Below are 19,831 nucleotides of genomic sequence, written 5' to 3' on the forward strand. Positions count from 1 at the left end.
AACACCAGCCGAGCAGCGTTTGTCTGACCCAAGAGAACCACAACCTAGCGAACCAGTTTTGTTTTTTGTTTTTTTAGATTTTTTTATCCCTTTATTATTTTTATAAATAACTCAAAGCAGCGAACATACCTAATACTCCTTCCTCCTCCTATTTTCCCCAGGACAACATCCCTGTAAGGTGAGTTGGGCTGAAAGTGACTGGCCCAAAGTCACCCCGCCGGCCTTCATGCCTTAGGCGGGACTAGAACTCAAAGCCTCCTGCTTTCTAGCCTGGGGCCTTAACCACTAGACCAAACTGGCTTTTTTATTGTACGCATTCAGGAAACTGGATGAACGGTATCAACTCAGTTAACCACGACAGGTGTGCAAATCGCCCAAACGCAGTCAGACCTAAGGGCAGAAAATAAAGCAGTGAATTAAAAAAAATAAGTAACTAAAAGGGTGTTCCACCTCGCCTCTGCCGACTCAGGAGAAAAGTTAAGCCCGCATAAATTCAAGACCTGAGTTGGACCTATAAAAATGCATCCCCCACCTCAGTCCGAGGAGGGGGCGACGACGCAAGAGGAGAAAACTTATCCCCCTCCTCCCCGGGCCGGGAACAGCCAACGACCACCCGCGCAACCACGTGTCCCCTCACAAACACGAGCGGCCATCCCTGAGGCGGCGCTAGCACGGCGGCTCCTCCCCTTCCCCGCTCACCTCATGGAGGCTCGGCCCCTTCCCGCCCCGCCAGCGTGACTCCAGCGGCCAGGCCTTGGCGCCAAGCGCCGCCTGTGCGTGGGAGGGGGCGCGCGGCGCGGCTCGGCGCAGCGGCGGCATCGGCAATGTGGGTGAAGCGCCACCCCGAGCTCGGCCTAGGGCCGACTCGGCCCCTCGATCGCGCCCGCGTAGACCGGGTGAGCCGGCGAGGGCCGGAGCTGCCTCCCGTCCCATCCTCCGGGCGTCTGGAGCTGTTTCCCGCGCACCATCACACCGAGTCACTCGCCAGCCCCGGCCCTGCCCGCGGCGCCAGGCAGCCTCGCCGCCGCCGAGGGTCCCTCTCTTCCGCAGCTCACCTTGTGGCCCTGGAGCGGACGGCGACCACGGTGTGCGCTCCGCCAGGGCCTGGAGCTCGGGTCTTGCTCGGGCTGCTGCTATCTGGCGTCGCTCATCTGTCCCCGGCTCCTCTTCGGCCGCAGCGGCGCTGCCCCGGGCCTGCCTGTCCTGACTACGGCCCGGCCGCCTCGTCGGGCATGCCGCCTGCTTCCCCCCTCTCTCCTCTTTCGCGCTCTGGGGGGAGCGGGCCCTTGCCCTTGTAGTCTCCCTCTTGGCAGGCCAGGCGGCGGTACAAGAGCCCTATTGTATTATTGACACTGCTGCCGCCACCGCCTCTCAGGCTCCGCCTCTTCCCCTTCCCTTCTCTCCCACCCTGCCGGCAGTAGCGGCGGCGGTTCAGCTCTTCTCGCGTCCGAGCTCGGCCGGGGCTGCCTGGCACCTGCACGCCAGCAGACGCCCCGCCGTCCCCGCTTTGCTTTCATTGAGCCTCTCCTCCTAGCCGTCCCAAGTAGCTCAAAGAAAACTTTCAGCACGCCGTTATCTGTCGTTCCCTTCCAGCGCTTGTGTAATCTTTGTTCTTAAACCCCATTTCTTTTTTAAACCTCGCATTATTGGAAAAGTCGGTATATGCCCACCGTCATCAGTGCACGTAGTATTTTTTTTTTTTTCTTAGCACGTTCCTCCTTCCCTGGATAGGTTGAAAATAAAATGCTTTCTTCACCAGCCATCAGGGAAAAAGAAATGTACATAGGTACATGTCACAGCTAATGTAGTGCAAAACAAACCTACTTAATGTGTTGGGTACAAATGGAAGAAACTAACCTGAAGAATTGTGTTCATGTGTGCTGATAATAACTAGTAGTGGAATTCACCCAAAAATATTCTTCAGGCAATTCTGGAAAAAAAAAAAGTGCACCACGTGCCCAGCCAATCTTAGCTGATCTTTGAAGTGAAGCATAGTTGACCCTAGTTATTTGGATGGGGTGTGTTAATGTTGCCTAGGCTGAGAAGTTGAAAAAACATCCCAGAACAAGCCAGTACAGTAATGAACCACCTGTATAACATTGATAAGAAAACTGCATGGATGCAGTCACCAGGAGTTGATCTTGGCTTGAGGGTATATTTACGTAATTGACCAAACAATAGGAAAAAAAATTGTTAGAAGATCGATAAATCTCCCTTCAGCCTCTGAGGACAAGGGAACACACATTTCTAATAACAGAAGAATTTTAGAAAAAATCAGGATGAGTTGGGATAGACCAAAAATGTACATCTGTCAACTGTCTAGGTCAACCACAATGGGGATAAGGGGAGAAAACATTTCATCACAGAAACAATACAATTTACCTTACGACAGAATTATTTAATCACATCATTTGACAATTACATGATATGCATGCCATCGTTCTTACGTAAAAATATGTTTCAGATGCTTTGGTCAACTATAAGCCCACAAGATCCTAACTACATTACCACTTTAGGTCTAGCATAAGTTTTAATGAAGCTTGTATGAAAATAAATATGTAAGCCTAGTATCAACTAATCCAGAAATACAGTCTATATGATTGAGAAAGCAAACCATTTAATACTCTAGTAGGTATCCATTATCCTACATCTGCTTTGAATTACTTCAACAGCACAAGGAAAGCACCTAAACGTTGATAAAAAGATAAGTTGTTAAACAGCCTATGATGGCCGGTGCTTGCACTTTTTCTGTTAACACATAGCTTAACACATTTGAGGAAGCATTCATCCCCAATACAATGCAATCTAGTCCAATAACCAGTGTGAGATGCTGGGGCAGCTTACAGCATGGTAGCAATGTCATAAGCCCCATTTTTTGACCTACAATAAGGAAATAGCTACATGGGAAAGCTGCTGACTCGTGTTCAATTATTTGTAGAAAGGGGGACTCCTCGGTGTGAAAGAGAAATGTAGCACAAAGTCACTTACTTCATGCATGAAGAAATAATACATTAACTGAATTATAAAACAACACCAAACTATCACACGAATTTGGAAACTCTAGATAAAATTAATCTTCTGTTTGATGTGGGAGCAGTTAAGCTGGAGTTCCACAACAGAACTCAGAAAATGAAACGAAAACCTGATAGTTTTTAAATACACGATGGAAGACTCCTAAGCAAGGCTGAAAAGGTTTTCACCCAGTGTATGTTTCTTTGGCTAGATGTATGGAGTAAGAAGACAAGGGCAAACCACCTCCAAAAATGTTGCCAAGAATACTGCGAGGACTTGTCCAGGCAGTCACCAGGAGTCAAGACTGACTTGAAGGTACACACTCAAAACCATCTGGATGCTTACTGCAGTATTATAAGAGTTTTCGTATTCAATATCCAACGCGGCAGTACTTAATTTGGAAGAACCATTTCTAACCTAGCACAGCTCTCAGGATTCTCAGCCATTCTGAGTGATGATTGATAAGGGATGGCTTTTAAGTACTTCCCCACATGCCGTTTAATTTTTATATCTTCTGCATTCTTTTAAAGGAGTTTTTAAATGCAAGCCACCTTGAATTTTTCTGATTGGTGGCCATATAAATCTGACCAATAATATTTGTTAGTGCTTATTTTTAACTCATCTGAAGGATGTGGATGTTGGATAAGGTTAATACAGAAAGTATACATAGTAAATACTTGATATTTAATTCCTTTTATTTTGCATAAAGCTAATATATAATATATTCCATATATATATTTCTACACACACACACACACAATATTTGTCGTCACCGAAGACAAATTCCTTGTATATATTTTATTCTTGGCCATTAAAGTATTCTGAATTCTGTATACACAGGAATTTTAATTTTAAAATTACATGGACATTCTCAAAATGAGAAGCATGTGATATAATACAAATGCTATGTAATTAGCTGTTGGCTGGTTGCAACTGCCCACTAAGAATGAAGACCAAGCAATAGCAAAAATGTACAGGAGTAATTACAAGTTGATTTTGATAGCTGCAAATTAAAAGTTTCAGACAATTCCTATGGCCTAGTTCAGCAGTGAGGTTTGAGATTCAGGACAGCTGGCTTTGTTCTGCTCATGCTGAGAATGGCAAGTTTATTGTCATTTCTGGGATGCTGACTTAAAGACAGCATAAAATATTCCATATGAAGGGATATATATGATGTGTAAATGGGAGAGAGGCTAGTGATATGAATATAAGAATAATTTTCCACATGCACTAGATTACTCAAGGCTGTCTAGAAGTGGGGATCTGGGAAGGACAGTCTTGTGTATTCTCACGGCAAAGATCATCTCTAAGGGCTATGAGGATGGCACACAAACCTTTAGCTCATGTGGAAAGTTGTGCCTCATCACATTTGTGAACACAGCCACTACAAGGGCACCCTGTTTTTCTTTGCAGTTATGCATTGAATGAGGTGGGCTGGAGAAAGGTGTGAGATTGCAGACCATGAGATGAATCACAAAAGTGAAGTTTTTTCAAAACTTCAAAAGTGATCAGGGAAACTTCAAAACTTCAAAAGGATCAGGGAAAGAGGAACACATTTGTCAGTTTGCTTTACGGGAAGGTTATTATGGGTCTGGCAAACGAAAAAAGGAATAGAAACGTTAGTAGAATTTATATAATCTGGGACTTTCCAAATAATAATTTGGTCATGAGACTACCTGTGATGGTAGTAATGCTTGAGGGCAATTAAAATCTCACAGAACTCAGTAATTTATACACATATAAAGTAACAAGGGTTTTGTTTTGGTAGATCTTAGCTTTCATATTGACAAAGCATCTCTTACAGATACTCTGTTCCAACAAAATAGTAGTGTATGTCTTTGCTAGGATATATATAAAGGCAATCCTGGATTGAGATCAAAACATCTGAGAACACTGCAAAAATGAGCTAGGAAGCCAGCATTGTGCCTTATGAAATGTGATTCAGTTGCAATGTCATTTAGTTTCACTGATTTTGTAGGGACTTCCATAAGATGAAGCTTTTGACACATTGTTCCTTGCATATAGTTTGTGTGTATGCAGCCTGATAGCATACAAGTGGTTTTCCTGATAAACACATAGCTCTATTCATCATACCATAGTGCTACCTCAGAGCAAATGTGCTGTTTGAGATCTCTGTGATTAACACATTTTATTCAGCTGTGTACAGTAAATGAGACAAAGTTTAAACGCTAAAGGGAAACTGCTGGATCAAAGCAAAGGTTTGCCTACTACAGCTTTGGCCACACTGCCCATCTAGGAACCAGTAAGAAATCCTCATACAGGACACTAACGTGACAATAATCTCTGTTGTCCTTTCTGGTAGTAAATGACTTATAGGATGATATATGGCCGCTGTGAGCCTTATCTTCCATAAATCTAACCAATGTATTAAATCATACGAATTGGTCTCGAGTTAGACGCATGCAAAACATAACAAGCTCAGACTGGCTCTTCTGAGTTTAGAATACTCAATACATCCACGTCCTAAACAGTTTTGTCCTCCCCTCTGCACAAAACTCACTGGTTTTGTTCCAAGCTGCAACAAAACAAGGCCATCTGAGGATTATTCTGAGTACTATGTTCAGGTTGTTACTTTTAATTTTCCCAGCATTAGCTAATAAAACAGGAACTGTAGGTGCCATCTCTGTTGCTCTTAGCTGAAGCTGGTTGAGCAGAAAGATTCAAAAGGAATAGTGAAGTTCAGAGCTTAAAAACCATTTTAGATACTTAAAAAGCTTGTTGCCTACCTAGTAAGTTTATTGCTTTTCTATTTTTATCTTGGGGAATTTAAATAAACAGGCAAATGGCTAGAATTTTTTGCTGACTCCTATGGTCTGAGGATTTTATTGCAAGATTATTGAACAGTCTTCCCCAATTTCTAAGCAGCTTAAATCTTTGCAACCTGTCTCTAATTTTTCATGTTCCCATTAGGGTTTATTGTATAATGTGATTAGCAGCATTAGATCCAGCAAAATCTATCTGAAATAAAAATAAACAATAAGATTATAAACCTAAAGATTTAACTATATGCAACACTGACTAGGTCTTTTTTAAAAAAAATGCAATATACCATTCCACATTTTAAATAAAGGGATGCTTTTATTTAAGTATTTATTATAAAACACATTTCACAAATGCTAGACAAGTTGTATATAAAAGCTGTAACATACAAAACCCTCTTAAATTCTATATGATACCAATAAATTCCATTCATAAACAAATCTAAAACATAACAATTCAAAAATTAATTCATGAATCCTTCCATTTTGATAATTTAAAAACAAGTAAATGTTTGAGATGCCTCTATTGATTAGACAAATTGGCTGTCCACTGCACAATGCAGAAGTTTTCTTCTCTCTTTTTTCCCCTTATAGTTGTTTCCTGTTAAAATTTAAATTTAAGGTAAAAATTCTGTACGAAGTCTTTATCCAACATAAAGTGCTAATATAGGAAAGAAACCATTATTTACATATAGAACATTAACTACACAAAAGGAAATCCATTTTACAGTTGTGTAAAAGATCAGTCTTACAGATACCAGTAAATTTACAGTATAATCCTTAAGCACCAACATTTACATTTACTAAAGGAAGCCCCCTGCAGCTACAGCATGGCTAAGAGCCATTTTGCTATATTCTGAATAAGTGATAAACTGATTGCATTACCATCTTAATTTTTAATTCTCATAATCTTTATTTTACCATTCTAAACCACCTCAGTGGTTCAGGTAATGTATCTCAAATACTGAAGAAAGATTTGTGTACACACTTCATTTTAACCATAATTACGTTTCTGAGGAAATTTTGGAGCGGCCTATATTTGAGTTTAAAGGATCATGTCATTCAATATGTGTATGGGTTTTGGGGGGAGCAGGCTTGTGTGATATGCCTGCATTTGGGCTTGTTTTTATTTGTTTATGGGTGGATATTGATGTTGAATTAGAGTTCCTCTGTGGCCTGGATTCTGCCTTACATATTTACTGAGAATCACCATTTGCTTAATGTTATGCTGAGCTTTCTGCAGTCAAAATCTGTTTATGATACCCACCACTGCCCGGTATTTGGAGAGGAACTGAGCATGGAAAAAAGGAAGAAATTATCTGAGAAAATGAGAAAGAGAAAGAGGTAGGAAGAGGTGCTGTTCTAGCTGCTGTTACCTTGCATCTCTGTGGATCAGAAAAAGACTTTGGTAGTGTGCAAACTAAGAAAGAATAATTTAACAGCACAGAATTTGAAAACTAAAACAGGGCTTTGCTGCAGAAATAAACCTCTTTTTGCATGTAAGGATTCAGGGCAAACAATTAGGTTAAAAGAATCCTGGTTTAACATTATGTACAAACTAAACCAGAAGGGTTGAAAATTGAAATTTACAGACAAGATATAAACAGAACTGAGTCATACATACTCTAAACTAAAAGCAGGTTTGTAACCTTTTATGTTGAATATTAAGTAAAGTGGAGGTCAGAAGCGCAGGTCACGTTCACTTCTTTTAGATCTGCATTTATGAACTGAATATATTTGGATAAACTCCTCACAAAAATCTAAAGCAGTATGCCCACAGAGATCCAGCAGCAAGAGCAATACAATTCCTATGCTGGAAATATTTGTCAGAAGCCGTAGCAAAGCCCCACCTGTTTCCACAAATGCCACTTCTTGGACTGTTATGTCATCCAAGCATAATCTAATGTTGAAAGCCATTGTTGAACCTAGGACTTGAGAGCAAAAGTTAAAATAATTGATTTTTCTCATCTTTGCTGATTTTATAGAAATGAGACAAATCAGTCAGAATTAAAATCTTATGAATGATACTGATTTCAGTGTGAAGTTTTTTGAAATTTCAGGACATACTTAATGTTATTAATGGTTGTTCAGTTTTATAAAGCATACCATGGTCAAAATCGAGTTTATGCTCACCCAAAGATACAAATATACATAAAAATTGTTCAATATGCACCAGCTTTCTAACATCTATACTTCTATCTAGTGTACCATTATAGCTGAAAATATTATAATATTAAAATATAACATGCAGGAAAGAAATAGTCACAGTTAAGAGGGATTACGAAGTTACTTCAATTTTACAGTGTTATTTGAGAAATCAATGTTATAAAGAAAAGGCTAAACTCTTATTTTACCTCAAAATATTTCACTTAATTCAGAGTGCTGTACAAACCTAATGCTCAATTCAACTATGAAAGTAGACATCTTTTAGTAAGGTGCTTTTTTTTCTTTCACATTCCCATTTGCATATCAGCAAAATTATAGAAACTGTCTACTTCTCTTGAAGCAGACAACTTGTCCTCAGATACAAAAACCTGTATTTTAGGATAAAAAGAGAAAACACAATTAAGGGTTTTACTCCAGAATTTTAAATTATTTTAATTTTTTTTTTAAAATAAGCCAGTCAAGTGGTTTACTATTAAATTAAGAATGCTAATCTAAAAGTGCAAATTGAATGATACAAACATAATAAAAACATTATATTCTTATTTTCAAAAGAAACCTTATATTATCCCTAATCTCTTAAATGATACAGTCTTGGTATCTTCTAACACATAAGATTATTTACTTTTGATTGTTCACTCCAAGAACTAGCATAACATAGTGGTTAAAATTTTGGGCCCAGTTAATTGGATGACGTTAGGAGTATCACCATGTATTTATTAAAAGGATTTACATCTAGATTTCAAGTTCATAAAATATACAATAAAATATAAAACATATTAGTAAAGACAACACTTAAGACGACATTATTCTTTTACCCCGGTTACTAGGGGATGTCGACAGTACAGATAGTTAGGAAAACAAATGTGACTTTAGATGTCAGCAGAAGCAGAATGGAAATAGTGTGTTTATTTATTACCCTCACCAAGTAGAACCATACCCGGGGCCTATTTCTCCCAAGTTTCTGGGAAGAAGGGAAGAATTAAGTTCAATTTTAAAAAAGTAAAATTCTATGGAGAAAGCAGCACATTGGAGAAATATGCTATTAGTTCCAGAAAATACTTTCAGGGAGAATCTGCACCACTACTCACCTTAGTTCCACTGAAGACATTAACAACAATGTCTTGACAGGCTGCTATAGAACCATCTCCGTTAAACTCTAAAGCAACAACAGGACCTAGAAAAGCAATAATTAAGATTTAGTATTTTTAACATTAAGTTGTATTCAACTCTGGTTGCCTAAGAGTAAACTGAACAAAATAATCCTTTCTCCATTGTGGTCCTTTCCCTCAGATCTGCTCTGGGATGTTGGGAGAAGATATGGGGTACAACCCTATATTTTTCTGATAAATTGCATGGCAACTTTTGGTGCTGTCAACTATGGTACCTTTCTGAATTGTGTATGTTGAGGACACTGTATTAACTGTGATTTAACTCCTACTTGCATAAACAATATTATATGACTATACTTCTGGCTCTGGTAGCTCTGTAGTGGAATGCCATAGAGCACTATTTGGTCCCTAATACCATTTAACTTTTATATGAAGCCACTGAAAATAATCTTCAGGAGCTTTGGAACTGCACTTCATTAATATTAATTTATTTAAATGATTTATATGGCTGCCAGACTGGCAAATTTGAATTTACCTTTGAAGAGTATCTGGAAGCTGCAGCTGGCCCAAAATTTTATTTATTTATTTATTAGTTTTTCAATTGCCCATCTCCCCCCAATGGGGGAACTCTGGGCAATTCACAACAAACATTAAAAACATAGATGTAAATACATAAAACATTAATTAAAAACATTACTAAAAAGGAGAAGGACAGTCCAAGAGGATGAAAAATCTGAGGCTGAAGACAGAAGGCCTCTATGGGGCTAGTCATCCCCATGCTTGAGGTATTCCCTCCCCACTCCAGGCCAGGTGGCAGAACCAGGTCTTCAAAGCCTTACGGAAGGCCAGGAGTGTGGGGGCCAATCACACCTCTGGGGGCAAAATGTTCCAAAGAGCAGGGGCTACTGCAGAGAAGGCCCGCCTTCTGGACCCCGTCAGTCAAAGTTGTTTCGCTGAGGGGGTCCGAAGCATGCCCACTCTGTGTGATCGGGTGGGATGGGTTGAAGTCATAGGGGAGAGGTGGTCCCTTAGATAACCTGGTCCCATGCCATGTAGGTCTTTAAAGGTGATAACCAACACCTTGAATTGGACCCAGAAGCAACCTGGCACCCAATGCAGCTCGCGGAACAGAGGCGTTACATGGGCCCTCCTTGGGGCTCCAACAATAGCCCGCGTGGCTGCATTCTGGACCAGCTGTAGCTTCCGGATACTCTTCAAGGGTAGCCCCATTGCAGTAGTCTATCTGGGAGATAACAAGGGTGTGAGTGACTGTTCGAAGGGCATCCCGATCCAGGAAAGGGCGTAACTGATGCACAACCCGAAGTTGTGCAAGGGCCCTCCTTGCCACAGCTGCCACCTACTCTTCAAGCAGGAGCCATGAGTCTAGGAGGACCCCCAGATTACGCACTGGGTCTGTCTGGGGCAGTGCCACCCCATCCAGCACCAAAGATGACAAAATCCCGGATACAGAGGCGCTGTATACAAATGCGGCCGCGTGGATAATTTTGAGTGCCCCAAGAACGGCACATGTAACACCTTTACTACGCGAGCTGCATTGGGTCCCAGTCTGCTTCCGGGTCCAATTCAAAGTGTTAGTTATCACCTTTAAAGCCCTATGTGGCATGGGTCCAGGTTACCTGAAGGACCATCTTACCCCCATCACATCAACTTGTCCCACCCAGTCAGGTAGAGAGGGCATGTTGCGGGTCCTGTCAACGAAAGAATGTCAACTGGCGGGGCCCAGGAGGAGAGCCTTCTCTGCTACTGCTCCAGCCTTTTGGAACATTCTCCCCCCAGAGGTGCAGCAGGCCCCTACCCTACTGGCTTTCCAGAAAAAATTGACCTGGCTCTGTCAGCTTGCATGGGGGGATAACAACTCTACCTAATCCTGGGGGTGGCTAGTGCCTCAATGACGCTCCCTGAGTGATCACCAATTACTTTGGATCTTTTTATTTTGTATTTATTATTGTAATAATGTAATTTTAATTGATTTTGTTTTGTAAACTGCCCAGAGTCATTTAACGAGATGGGTGGTGACAAATCTGATAAATAAATAAATAAATTGTGACTCGGGGGCAACTTACATATGAAAATACTACTGTTGTCCATAGACTGATGACTTTATGCTTGGATAACTACAATGTAATCTATGTGGAGTTTCCCTTCCATTTGATCTAAAAGCTGCAGTGATGTAGACTGCAGTAATCAGATTGCTGAGTGAGGTATATCACCTTGTACCTTCATCTCTGCTGAAGTAACTATACTAGCTTTCAATTAGCTACTGAGCCAAATTCAGGGTTTTGCTTAAAATTTATATGTTTGGATCAGAATCCTGATGGGCCGCCCATCAGGTCAATTGCTGATTGTTGGGGAGGTTCTGCTATGTCTGCCAAATGCATGCAGTGTCATCTTGCAGTCTGTCACAGGTGGGCTTTCTGTGTAGTAGCACCTACACTATAGAATGATCACACCCTTGAAGCTCATGAAGCTCTAATCTTACAGTGCCAAAGCACTTGTTGAAGACATCTCTCTTCAGAGACCTTCTCTGTTTGAATGCTGGATAAGTTTGAGGTTTCTTGTTTGTTTCTGCTTCTGTTTTCCATCCCCCTGTACCTTTATGTATATAATTTTGTATGTTTTATTGTATTGTATTGTTGCTATTGCATATTTTATATTCTGTAAACTGCTCAGAGATCCTTTATATAGGATATGGTAAAAAAGTAAATAAAAGATGCTGTATATCCCCCCTTTTATGAAAGGGAAAAAAAAGCTGATAAAAAAAGTATATTTACTAACAGGAAATATGTCCTCGCCCTCAAACATTACCTGTAAGTTGGGAGGGGGGTCATCCTACAGTCCCTGAGAATAAGCTACAGCTGAAATTGAGCAAATGGGCAGAGGGGCAAGTGGCTGAAGACATCAAGCTCTTAAGATCAGCCACTACTTGGAAGGGGCTGCTTGCCTAGTGGATTTAATTCTTTCTGTAATGCTGAAACATGGCATCTTTTATTTTTCTTCCCTATCCCGTTCCCACTTTATGTCATCTCCATCCAGTTTTGTTTCCTCCCACTCCTTCCTATCTCCATGCAGCTTTTTTCCTGTTTTATCCTGGAAGGAGAATGTGTCTGCATATGAGAGTGTTCCATGTGAGAATATGATTGTACATGTTGATGGAGGAATCTATTCCTTGAGCAGGGTACCTTATTTTATAGCCAAATATAAGTATTTTTACATTAATATTATTTTTCTCTTGACCTTGTTTTTTTTAGGAATGCAGATTCTAGCAAGTATATACACCCAAACACATGTGTACATATGCCTGTGTGTCCCATGCACACATTTGTTGAGAGAAGTCTCCAGGATTGATTTCAGGTAAAGTTGGCCATCCTAACTTGACACACTGGATATTTGTCTGGTTATACTTTTTCCCTACCTGTTTTTCTGGGGTGAGGTGGGGGGGAATTTTTCTAAACTCAGGACCAAATTTTGTTTTGAATAATTAAAGTATCTTCAAAGCAAAGTCTAACCTTATACAGGTAGTCCTTGACTTATGACCACAATTGGGACCAGAATTTCCATCGCTAAGCGAGAAGGTCATAAAGCAAGATCGCTTAGCAATGGCAATCCTGGCATTACCCATTGCTGTCATTAAATGAATTCCATAGATTGTTAGCTGAAGATCCATCTCAATCCAAGCCATTCCAGGTTAGTCCCTCCCAATATTGAGCTCAGTAAGGTAAGGGACTGTCTCCAACTCCTCCCACCTGCATATCTTCCTTCCCATCTCTGCCCTTTTGGCCACCCTGTGGGGCAGCAAGCAGCCCCAGAACTACAAGGGTCTGGGGCTGCTTGCCATGCTGCGGCTCAGGGGCTTCTTCACTCTACTTCCGCCTTCGCTCACTCGCATGCACCAGCGCTTTTTTCAGCACCGTTGTAACTTCGAATGGTCACTGAACAAATGGTTATAACTCAAGGACTACCTACACCATGGGAGAATCCATTACTCTTTTAAATTTGAAGAATACTGGACTACTGGAATTGTTACTTGGATACAGCAACATCTACCGTATCTAGAGCTAAATACTGCTCTGTGATATTGGAACAATGCACACTTCTTATTGGGCCTGCTTATTCTTTTTACAGAATTACATTTGTTGCAGCATTGCTACAGTTCTGGTAAACTATACAATTAAAAATGTATTGTAGCTGATCAGTATCAAGTCCAGAAAGTGTTATTAAAATTCAGCTTTGCAAAGAGATCAGCATATTGCTGTATTCCCTTCAAGAATAATTTTGATAGTATAGCTTTTACAAATAATCTTTATCTGTTATTTATTTGTAGCAAAAAAATAAAACAAAACTTTGGCATGAGCTTCACTTGCAAGTGACCTGTACCATTTAGTGACAGGGTTTTTAAAAAAGGTTTATGTACAATATAATTTCCATTGCCCTCTGCCTTAGGAATTACATTGATTTAAGTAAAAGTTTTAATTTTTCAAGGTTTTAATTTTTCAAAGAGTTATACCTTTTTCAAGTAAAGGGATGAATTCAGATGCCTTTTGCTGGAACACTCGCTGAGCATCATCAGCTTTCATTGAAACTTCTTTAGTCTGTACCAGCCAAAAGCCTTTGCCAGTCATCTATTGAATTTCAATAAGAATTAGAATATGTACATTTTTAATATACAATTTGCAATGTACAACATATGGAAATAATCCTGCTTAGAAAACCAAATCACCTATTTCTTATTTTTATGCAAATGCTTCTTCCCACACAGTAATTTCCCCATTGTCTACAGCCATCTGTATCTCCTTTAAGTCACAATAAATTGGGAAAAAATACATAAACAACACTGAACTATGTAAAGAGCTCTGCGCCTTTATGTGGTTCAGAAATAGCTTGGATGTGACATATGGAAGTCAGAAAATGAACCATCAGTCAGTGAGAAAGATGGGGTCTAACAGAGAGTAGATTATTTTTGACAATGTATAACAATTCAAAGTACTTCAAATGCCCAGATGAATTAATTTGGATTCCTGTAATAAGCAGGGGGATGAATCTGTATGCTTCTAAAGTACTGCTAGTCAGTCACTTTTTTTTCTTCCTAGCAGGTGCAGGGTCCACTTTTTTTTTTTTGGATCAACCAAATGTTGCCATTGGTTGCAACAGGAATTGACCAACCGGCTTGTCACCCTAGCCTGATGTCAGAGTCTGAGACATCCAGCCGGCTTTCATGCCTAAGGCAGGACTAGAACTGACCTTTACAAATCAGTAAATAGTCAAAACTGATGTGTGAATCAGATGTATGTTTATTTCAGATAGCAGGAGTGTACTATGTGCAAAAATTATCCTTATGATAATCACAAATGTGCAACCTGATTGTTCACTTCTGCAGCAATTAAAGTGATGCCTCTTTTAATTCTGAAATCTGGTTATGTATTATTATGTCTGTATGTACTGTGACGAAACAGCTAGCAGTGTAAATTTGTTACTAATTAGCTTTTCCATGATAATTCACTATTATTTCAGAAGCAAAAAGGGGCTCTACTAAATTTCCAATTCCTTCTTCACCTTAGAAGAAGAATGCACAACTTCTGCTGGCCTGAGGTCCATAGCAGCTTTGTGTAATAGATAACGTAACATAACAAGAGGTGCCAAAGCTCTTTTGGGAAAGAGATTTAAGCATTTGCAAAGGCTTAAGGTATCTATTTTGTACCTTAAGACTCTTTAAAAGGCAATGAAAATCCAACGTTTGGCACCTCCCACTCTGGATACTATAGAAGTCTGCATGTGGCTCCTGGACCATTTTTTTTGCACCTCTGCCCTAGGACAAACACACTTGCTGTAGAACAAGATCCTAATTCCAACCATAGATCAAAGAATTTAGTTTGATATTTTCTGCACAGGTGCTGATTTTTTTCTAAATTAAAAAAAAAGATATGGAAAAACATTTGACATGAGGATTTTCAAACACCTTCTTACAAGTTTCTCTTTAATGCTGCACCAGCAGACTTCTACTCTGGTAGTGGGATTCTCCTCCCTCTGCAACCCTTATGTGTATCCTCAAATTTCACTCTGGATTATTCTCCTGTTACATCCTACAGGATATATTTTCAGACTGCAAAGCACAGGTTGTCAGTCATACAAAACAGAACCTGCATCATGTCAGAACTTGACTATGCCTTCTAATAGCCATTTAAAAGCTACAGATTTGTAATACTTTAATTTCTTAAAAGGGAAAATAGCTTTGGTTTATAGCACACTGCTTCTTACCTCATCAATTAACTTTCTTGCATTGGCAGTTGTATAGTCTCCAGCAAAAAACACTACTAAGCAAGATTCCTCACTTTTTTTTTGCCGTCCTCCCTGTGTTACCGGAATTATGCTCCTGTTGACATCAGTTGAAATCCTCACAGCTTTTAGTTCTTCAGTAGTTGGCAATGCTACATAGTCTTGAACTAAAGCATCCTCAGCTAGAAGACCCCAATTATTTTCTCCTGAAACTGGTGTGAAGTCATGGATATTGCTCCATGTGTTGTTGAAGATGCTTAGCCCAGCATCTTTCAGCTGCAAAGCCAGCTCTGGATAATAGTACTGGAAACATCCAAATTTCATACCTGTAGAAGATTCAATAATGGGTTGGGTGGCACAGCACAGAAATACTTCTATCTTTCTGCAGTCTCGAGTACGAAACTGTTGGCATGCCACTACACATTTACAGTCTTTGCAGTCACGGAAAAATACACTGCCTTTTACAGGTCCTAGAAAGATTTGGCAGTTTGTACAATCATCAACAGTGATTGTAGCAGAATGATCAAATATATATATATTGCAATTCTCACAGTCCTGAATGACAAACTGTTGCCCTGCAACTTTCCCAGGTAAACGTCCTATTGTTTCATTCTTGAGTCCAGAAAACATGTAATCTTTAGGATCAATCTAGAACAAAAGCAAAATTACATAATCAAGGTATATTCTTAAAAGGTAAGAACATTTTAGTTCAGCTCAGAAATAATTTAGAATTGATATTTGCTATATTAGGCAGAATATCTAGCATCGTTATTTTATTTGTCTTAAGGTAGTCACCATTCCTACTCCATTGCTGAAGAGACTGAGGAAAAGATATTGTTAGTCAGACATCTATTAAGAGCTTACAAATTGTTGATCAATACAGAACAGTATTCCGTATGCACAATTCAAATAGACTATTGACTGGTAAAATACTATATAATTAAAAGGTGACAGTATAAGATAAAATGAAAGAAAGACAAGTATTTAGTGGTTTAAGTTTATTGATGATCAAGGATTTTTTGCAAGCTGGTAATAGAATTGTACTTCTGAACATAATGTTGAAATGCACCATTAAATATACACACCAAATTTACATTTAAAAGTATGATAGATTTTATCACAAAAGCATAACAATTGTCTTAAAATTAAATGTTATTTGTTTTAATTATGTAGTTAGCCAGAGTTATATAAATATATAGGTTCTAGACAATGCATGTATCACATTTTGAGGGATCACATCACATATTCCATTCATAGAGAATACCGAAAAAATAGAATCACATTTTAACCAGATAAAAGAAAAATAAAACGTATACAGTTTGTTTCTTATACATTATTGTAAATCCAAAATATAAACAGGAAAACAGTGGGTGCTAACTGAAATTAAGCCAAGTGAAATAGAGAAGCTGTGTCACAACTAATTGGCCTAGTCTGAAAATACAGAGTTGTTCTGCTAAGTTGGCAGGACTATGTCAATGACAGAACAGTGTAATTCCCACATACTATCAGCTTTTAAAGCAGCATTTCAATTTAGCTTAGCTTTCTCAAGCCTTAAACCTTCCCCCATCATGTCAAGAAACAAAAAGCAAAGCCCGCTTTCAAATGGATATCAAAATCAAAGCTAAATTATTCCATTATGTAATATTTGTACTCCCCATTTAAGATGTTTTAATATTAGGTCAGCTTCCTTTAGCTTAATTCCAATTCTTCCTGATAATATTAGGACAAGTTAAAACTCATGACTTGACATAATCCATTCTAAAACTCCAGTTGATGAGAAATGGCATTTGAAATATAAAAATGGAAAGATACAAACGACTTAAAAGTGGGAGGATGCCATTAATTTCTGCAATTTGTTTTTAAATTCAAAATACATTTATAAATCTAGATATTGGTATTACATCCATAAGCAGGACCAAACATTTAAAAGTTACAGGTAACTTGGACAGCACAGGAAAATAGGTGGCGGCCAAATTAAAAGGATGCTTGTTAGGAAACCAGGAAAATAAATTAACAAAATCAAAAGGAAAAAAGGAAGCATACATTAATATGTACGAATTTGTGAAAATGAATGTGTTAAATATATTTAAATATTAATATTCAATATTTATATTCAGAATACTGTATTTGTATTTGTTTTCAGGGGAAAAATACACAACCATATTTTACTTTTAAACATTTGGTGCTCCCGCAACTTTTAAGAATAGCAGGTGAAAGAAATCACCTAGCCTTGGTGGTTCTTGAAAAATTAAGCAATATTTGGCCTGATATGCTTGGAAAGGAAATCACCTGGAAATCCCAAGGTGGTAGGCTAGACTGCCAAGTCAAAGGAGCAAGCAAATCATAAATATGACAAATAAAGCCATAATCCTACCCCAGAATGCACATGGACAGTCCTTAAAAACTTCCAGCCTTTGTATATTGCAAATTATAGAGAAGTTATTTTCATAACTCAAGGAAATGAGTCAAACAATATTTCAAAGTTTCCTTAAGCACCAAATGTAGAGGACAGTTGAAGGAGAAAGTTGAAGGAGAACAAAATCCTGGGTCTGTGTTATGTACCTTGAAAGGGAAGCTTCCATACATCTTTGCTTATCAAAAAAAACAAAGAACCAACTGGGAATATTAAAAGCTTGTGTCACTACCTGCAGTCTCATTCCTTATACACAAGAGACAGCTAGATAGAAAACAAGGGAAGATCATTACATCTTAGATTATGTACACAAGAATACATTGATGTGCTCTGAACTATCACCATCAGGTTTAAATATCTACCAAGTCCAACACAGACTAGATTGATACAACAGAGGTCAACAAGAAAGGTTGTGGCAATGCAAAACTAGTTTGTGATACTTTCACTAACTTGTGCCTGCACTTCAAAACTATGAGCTGAAATCTGTTACCTCTAAAGGGCCCCTGGTAGATAATTTAAGCTTTTTATTTACTTCAAAAAGAGGTTGTATATTGCCTGCTGCTGATTATATGCCTATCAGATTCTGTTGATTCTTGCACTTCATTTTCTTTTTTAAACTTTTAATTGTGTCTGGTTGTTCCAAGTCATTGGAGTCAGTAAATAAAACTACCAGAAATATAATTATGCATGAACTTGTTAAAATTAGTCCATTAGTCTTATTATTTAAAGAAGCAAGAAAAGGGAAGTGGTGAAAGGAAGGTTATCATGAATTTTCCTCTTGTTCAGTATTACATGAATGTACTGAACAAGAGGAACTGTATAAAGTAAATGGAAGAAGTAGTTAAGATGTAACTGAATACAAAATCTCAATTAGCCACAGAGAAAGTCACATATAGTAGATTTGACATTATCTCTAGCTTTGCTACTGTATTAATCTATGACATCCATGCACTAATACATTATTATAATCTAATTTAAATACCATTTATCTGCCCAAGCCCACCTCACTGTTTCTTAAGGCTGGAAATCTTCACACCACAAAGGAAGCCTGTCACAATTCTTCAAATTTACCAGGACAGTTAGAGGCTGGTAAAGAGTATCTATTCACAAGTCTCTTGAGATGGCAGGAATAACCTTTCAATCCCGGAGAAACCGCAGATAATACCCATTCGCCACACGAGCAGCGTCTGTCATTCACAGAAATAATCTGCACAGACCAAACAAGCAAGGAAAAACACTGCGAGGATTCCGGCCACGGTCGTGGTGGTGTTAGGTGGGCTAAAGCGAGCTTCCTCAACCCGTACAACACCCAGAATACTCAGTCACCATAATCCACAGCCGACATTTTAAGAGTTCTGCTCCCAACAGAACTAAAGTGGCAGCCGTTTGGAGAAAACCGAAGTTAGGAAAATCTCCTTGGAAACAGAGAGGAAACGCTCGTGTTCCCTCAGTATGCTACCTCGCAGTAAGCGGAATCAACTCAGCTGACGGTTCACACGATACTCTGAACCGTGATCTAGCCCCAGCCGGCGAAGTTCGCGCGACACGCCACGAGCCGAGCCCCCTTGACTCCAACATGTTGTGCAAGCGCAGCCAGCGAAGAAGAGGAAGAAGCCCTCGCGCTGGGCGGCTGCCCCACCCCCCCGGACGGCCGCTTTAAAAGAAGGAAATAGCAGTTACCTTGGCTCGCTGGTCCCAGCTATACTGCGGCTGCTTGTCGGCCTCCGCGGACACAGGGCCGTTCCGGTCCCCGCTCTCCGCGCCAGCCGTCGGCTCCTTGGCCTGCTTCCTCTTCTTCGAGAAGAAACAGCCCATAATCCGCTCCTTCGCCTTACAACATGCACGCCCAACAGACACCCTCACGCCACAGCGCCTCTCCCCAACCAGCCCCAGCGGCTCCCGCGAAGGAAGTATAAGCGAATATGCCCCGCCCTCAACTTGAAGCGCCTGCTTCCGGCTTCTACCTCACCCGTTTCCCATGGCGACTGCGGCTCCTCCCTCCCGCCATTTCTCCCAATCAGCATCGTGTCAGCGCTCCAAAGGTTTCCGTCAATCTGGTT

General features: G+C 39.7%; 2 protein-coding genes across 3 annotated transcripts in view; both read right to left on the reverse strand.

The window, feature by feature from the left end:
* JADE3 (jade family PHD finger 3) overlaps positions 1 to 1,368 on the reverse strand; it is a 46,550-nt gene extending 45,182 nt beyond the window's left edge. For both annotated transcript variants that reach the window (XM_088144992.1, XM_088144993.1), the window contains exon 1: positions 1,056 to 1,368. The gene's annotated coding sequence lies outside the window, so the exon portion shown is untranslated. The remainder of the gene's footprint in view (positions 1 to 1,055) is intronic.
* Positions 1,369 to 6,084: 4,716 nt separating this feature from the next.
* Positions 6,085 to 19,700, reverse strand: RP2 (RP2 activator of ARL3 GTPase). The gene is made up of 5 exons (XM_088144994.1): positions 19,452 to 19,700; positions 15,341 to 16,006; positions 13,593 to 13,707; positions 9,047 to 9,132; positions 6,085 to 8,326 (listed from the first exon to the last, which is right to left on the reverse strand). Exons 1-5 carry the CDS (start codon positions 19,584 to 19,586, stop codon positions 8,243 to 8,245), a joined length of 1,086 nt encoding a protein of 361 aa, XP_088001120.1. The 5' UTR covers positions 19,587 to 19,700; the 3' UTR covers positions 6,085 to 8,242.
* Between the last annotated feature and the right edge of the window lie 131 nt (positions 19,701 to 19,831).

Source organism: Python bivittatus, unplaced genomic scaffold, assembly GCF_059951505.1.
Source record: "Python bivittatus isolate LINGU-HERP-01145 unplaced genomic scaffold, Pbiv_v1 ctg000350_np1212, whole genome shotgun sequence".
NCBI classification, from domain to species: Eukaryota; Metazoa; Chordata; class Lepidosauria; order Squamata; family Pythonidae; genus Python; species Python bivittatus.

Bases quoted from the DNA above. Each gene is read 5' to 3' on its own strand.
- RP2 (XM_088144994.1), bottom strand. From the start codon at position 19,586: ATGGGCTGTTTCTTCTCGAAGAAGAGGAAGCAGGCCAAGGAGCCGACG. The intron at 16,007-19,451 runs GTAACTGCTATT...CTTTTGTTCTAG, and splicing joins GCTGGGACCAGCGAGCCAAG to ATTGATCCTAAAGATTACAT. The intron at 8,327-9,046 runs GTGAGTAGTGGT...CCTAAAATACAG, and splicing joins ATGTCTTCAGTGGAACTAAG to GTTTTTGTATCTGAGGACAA.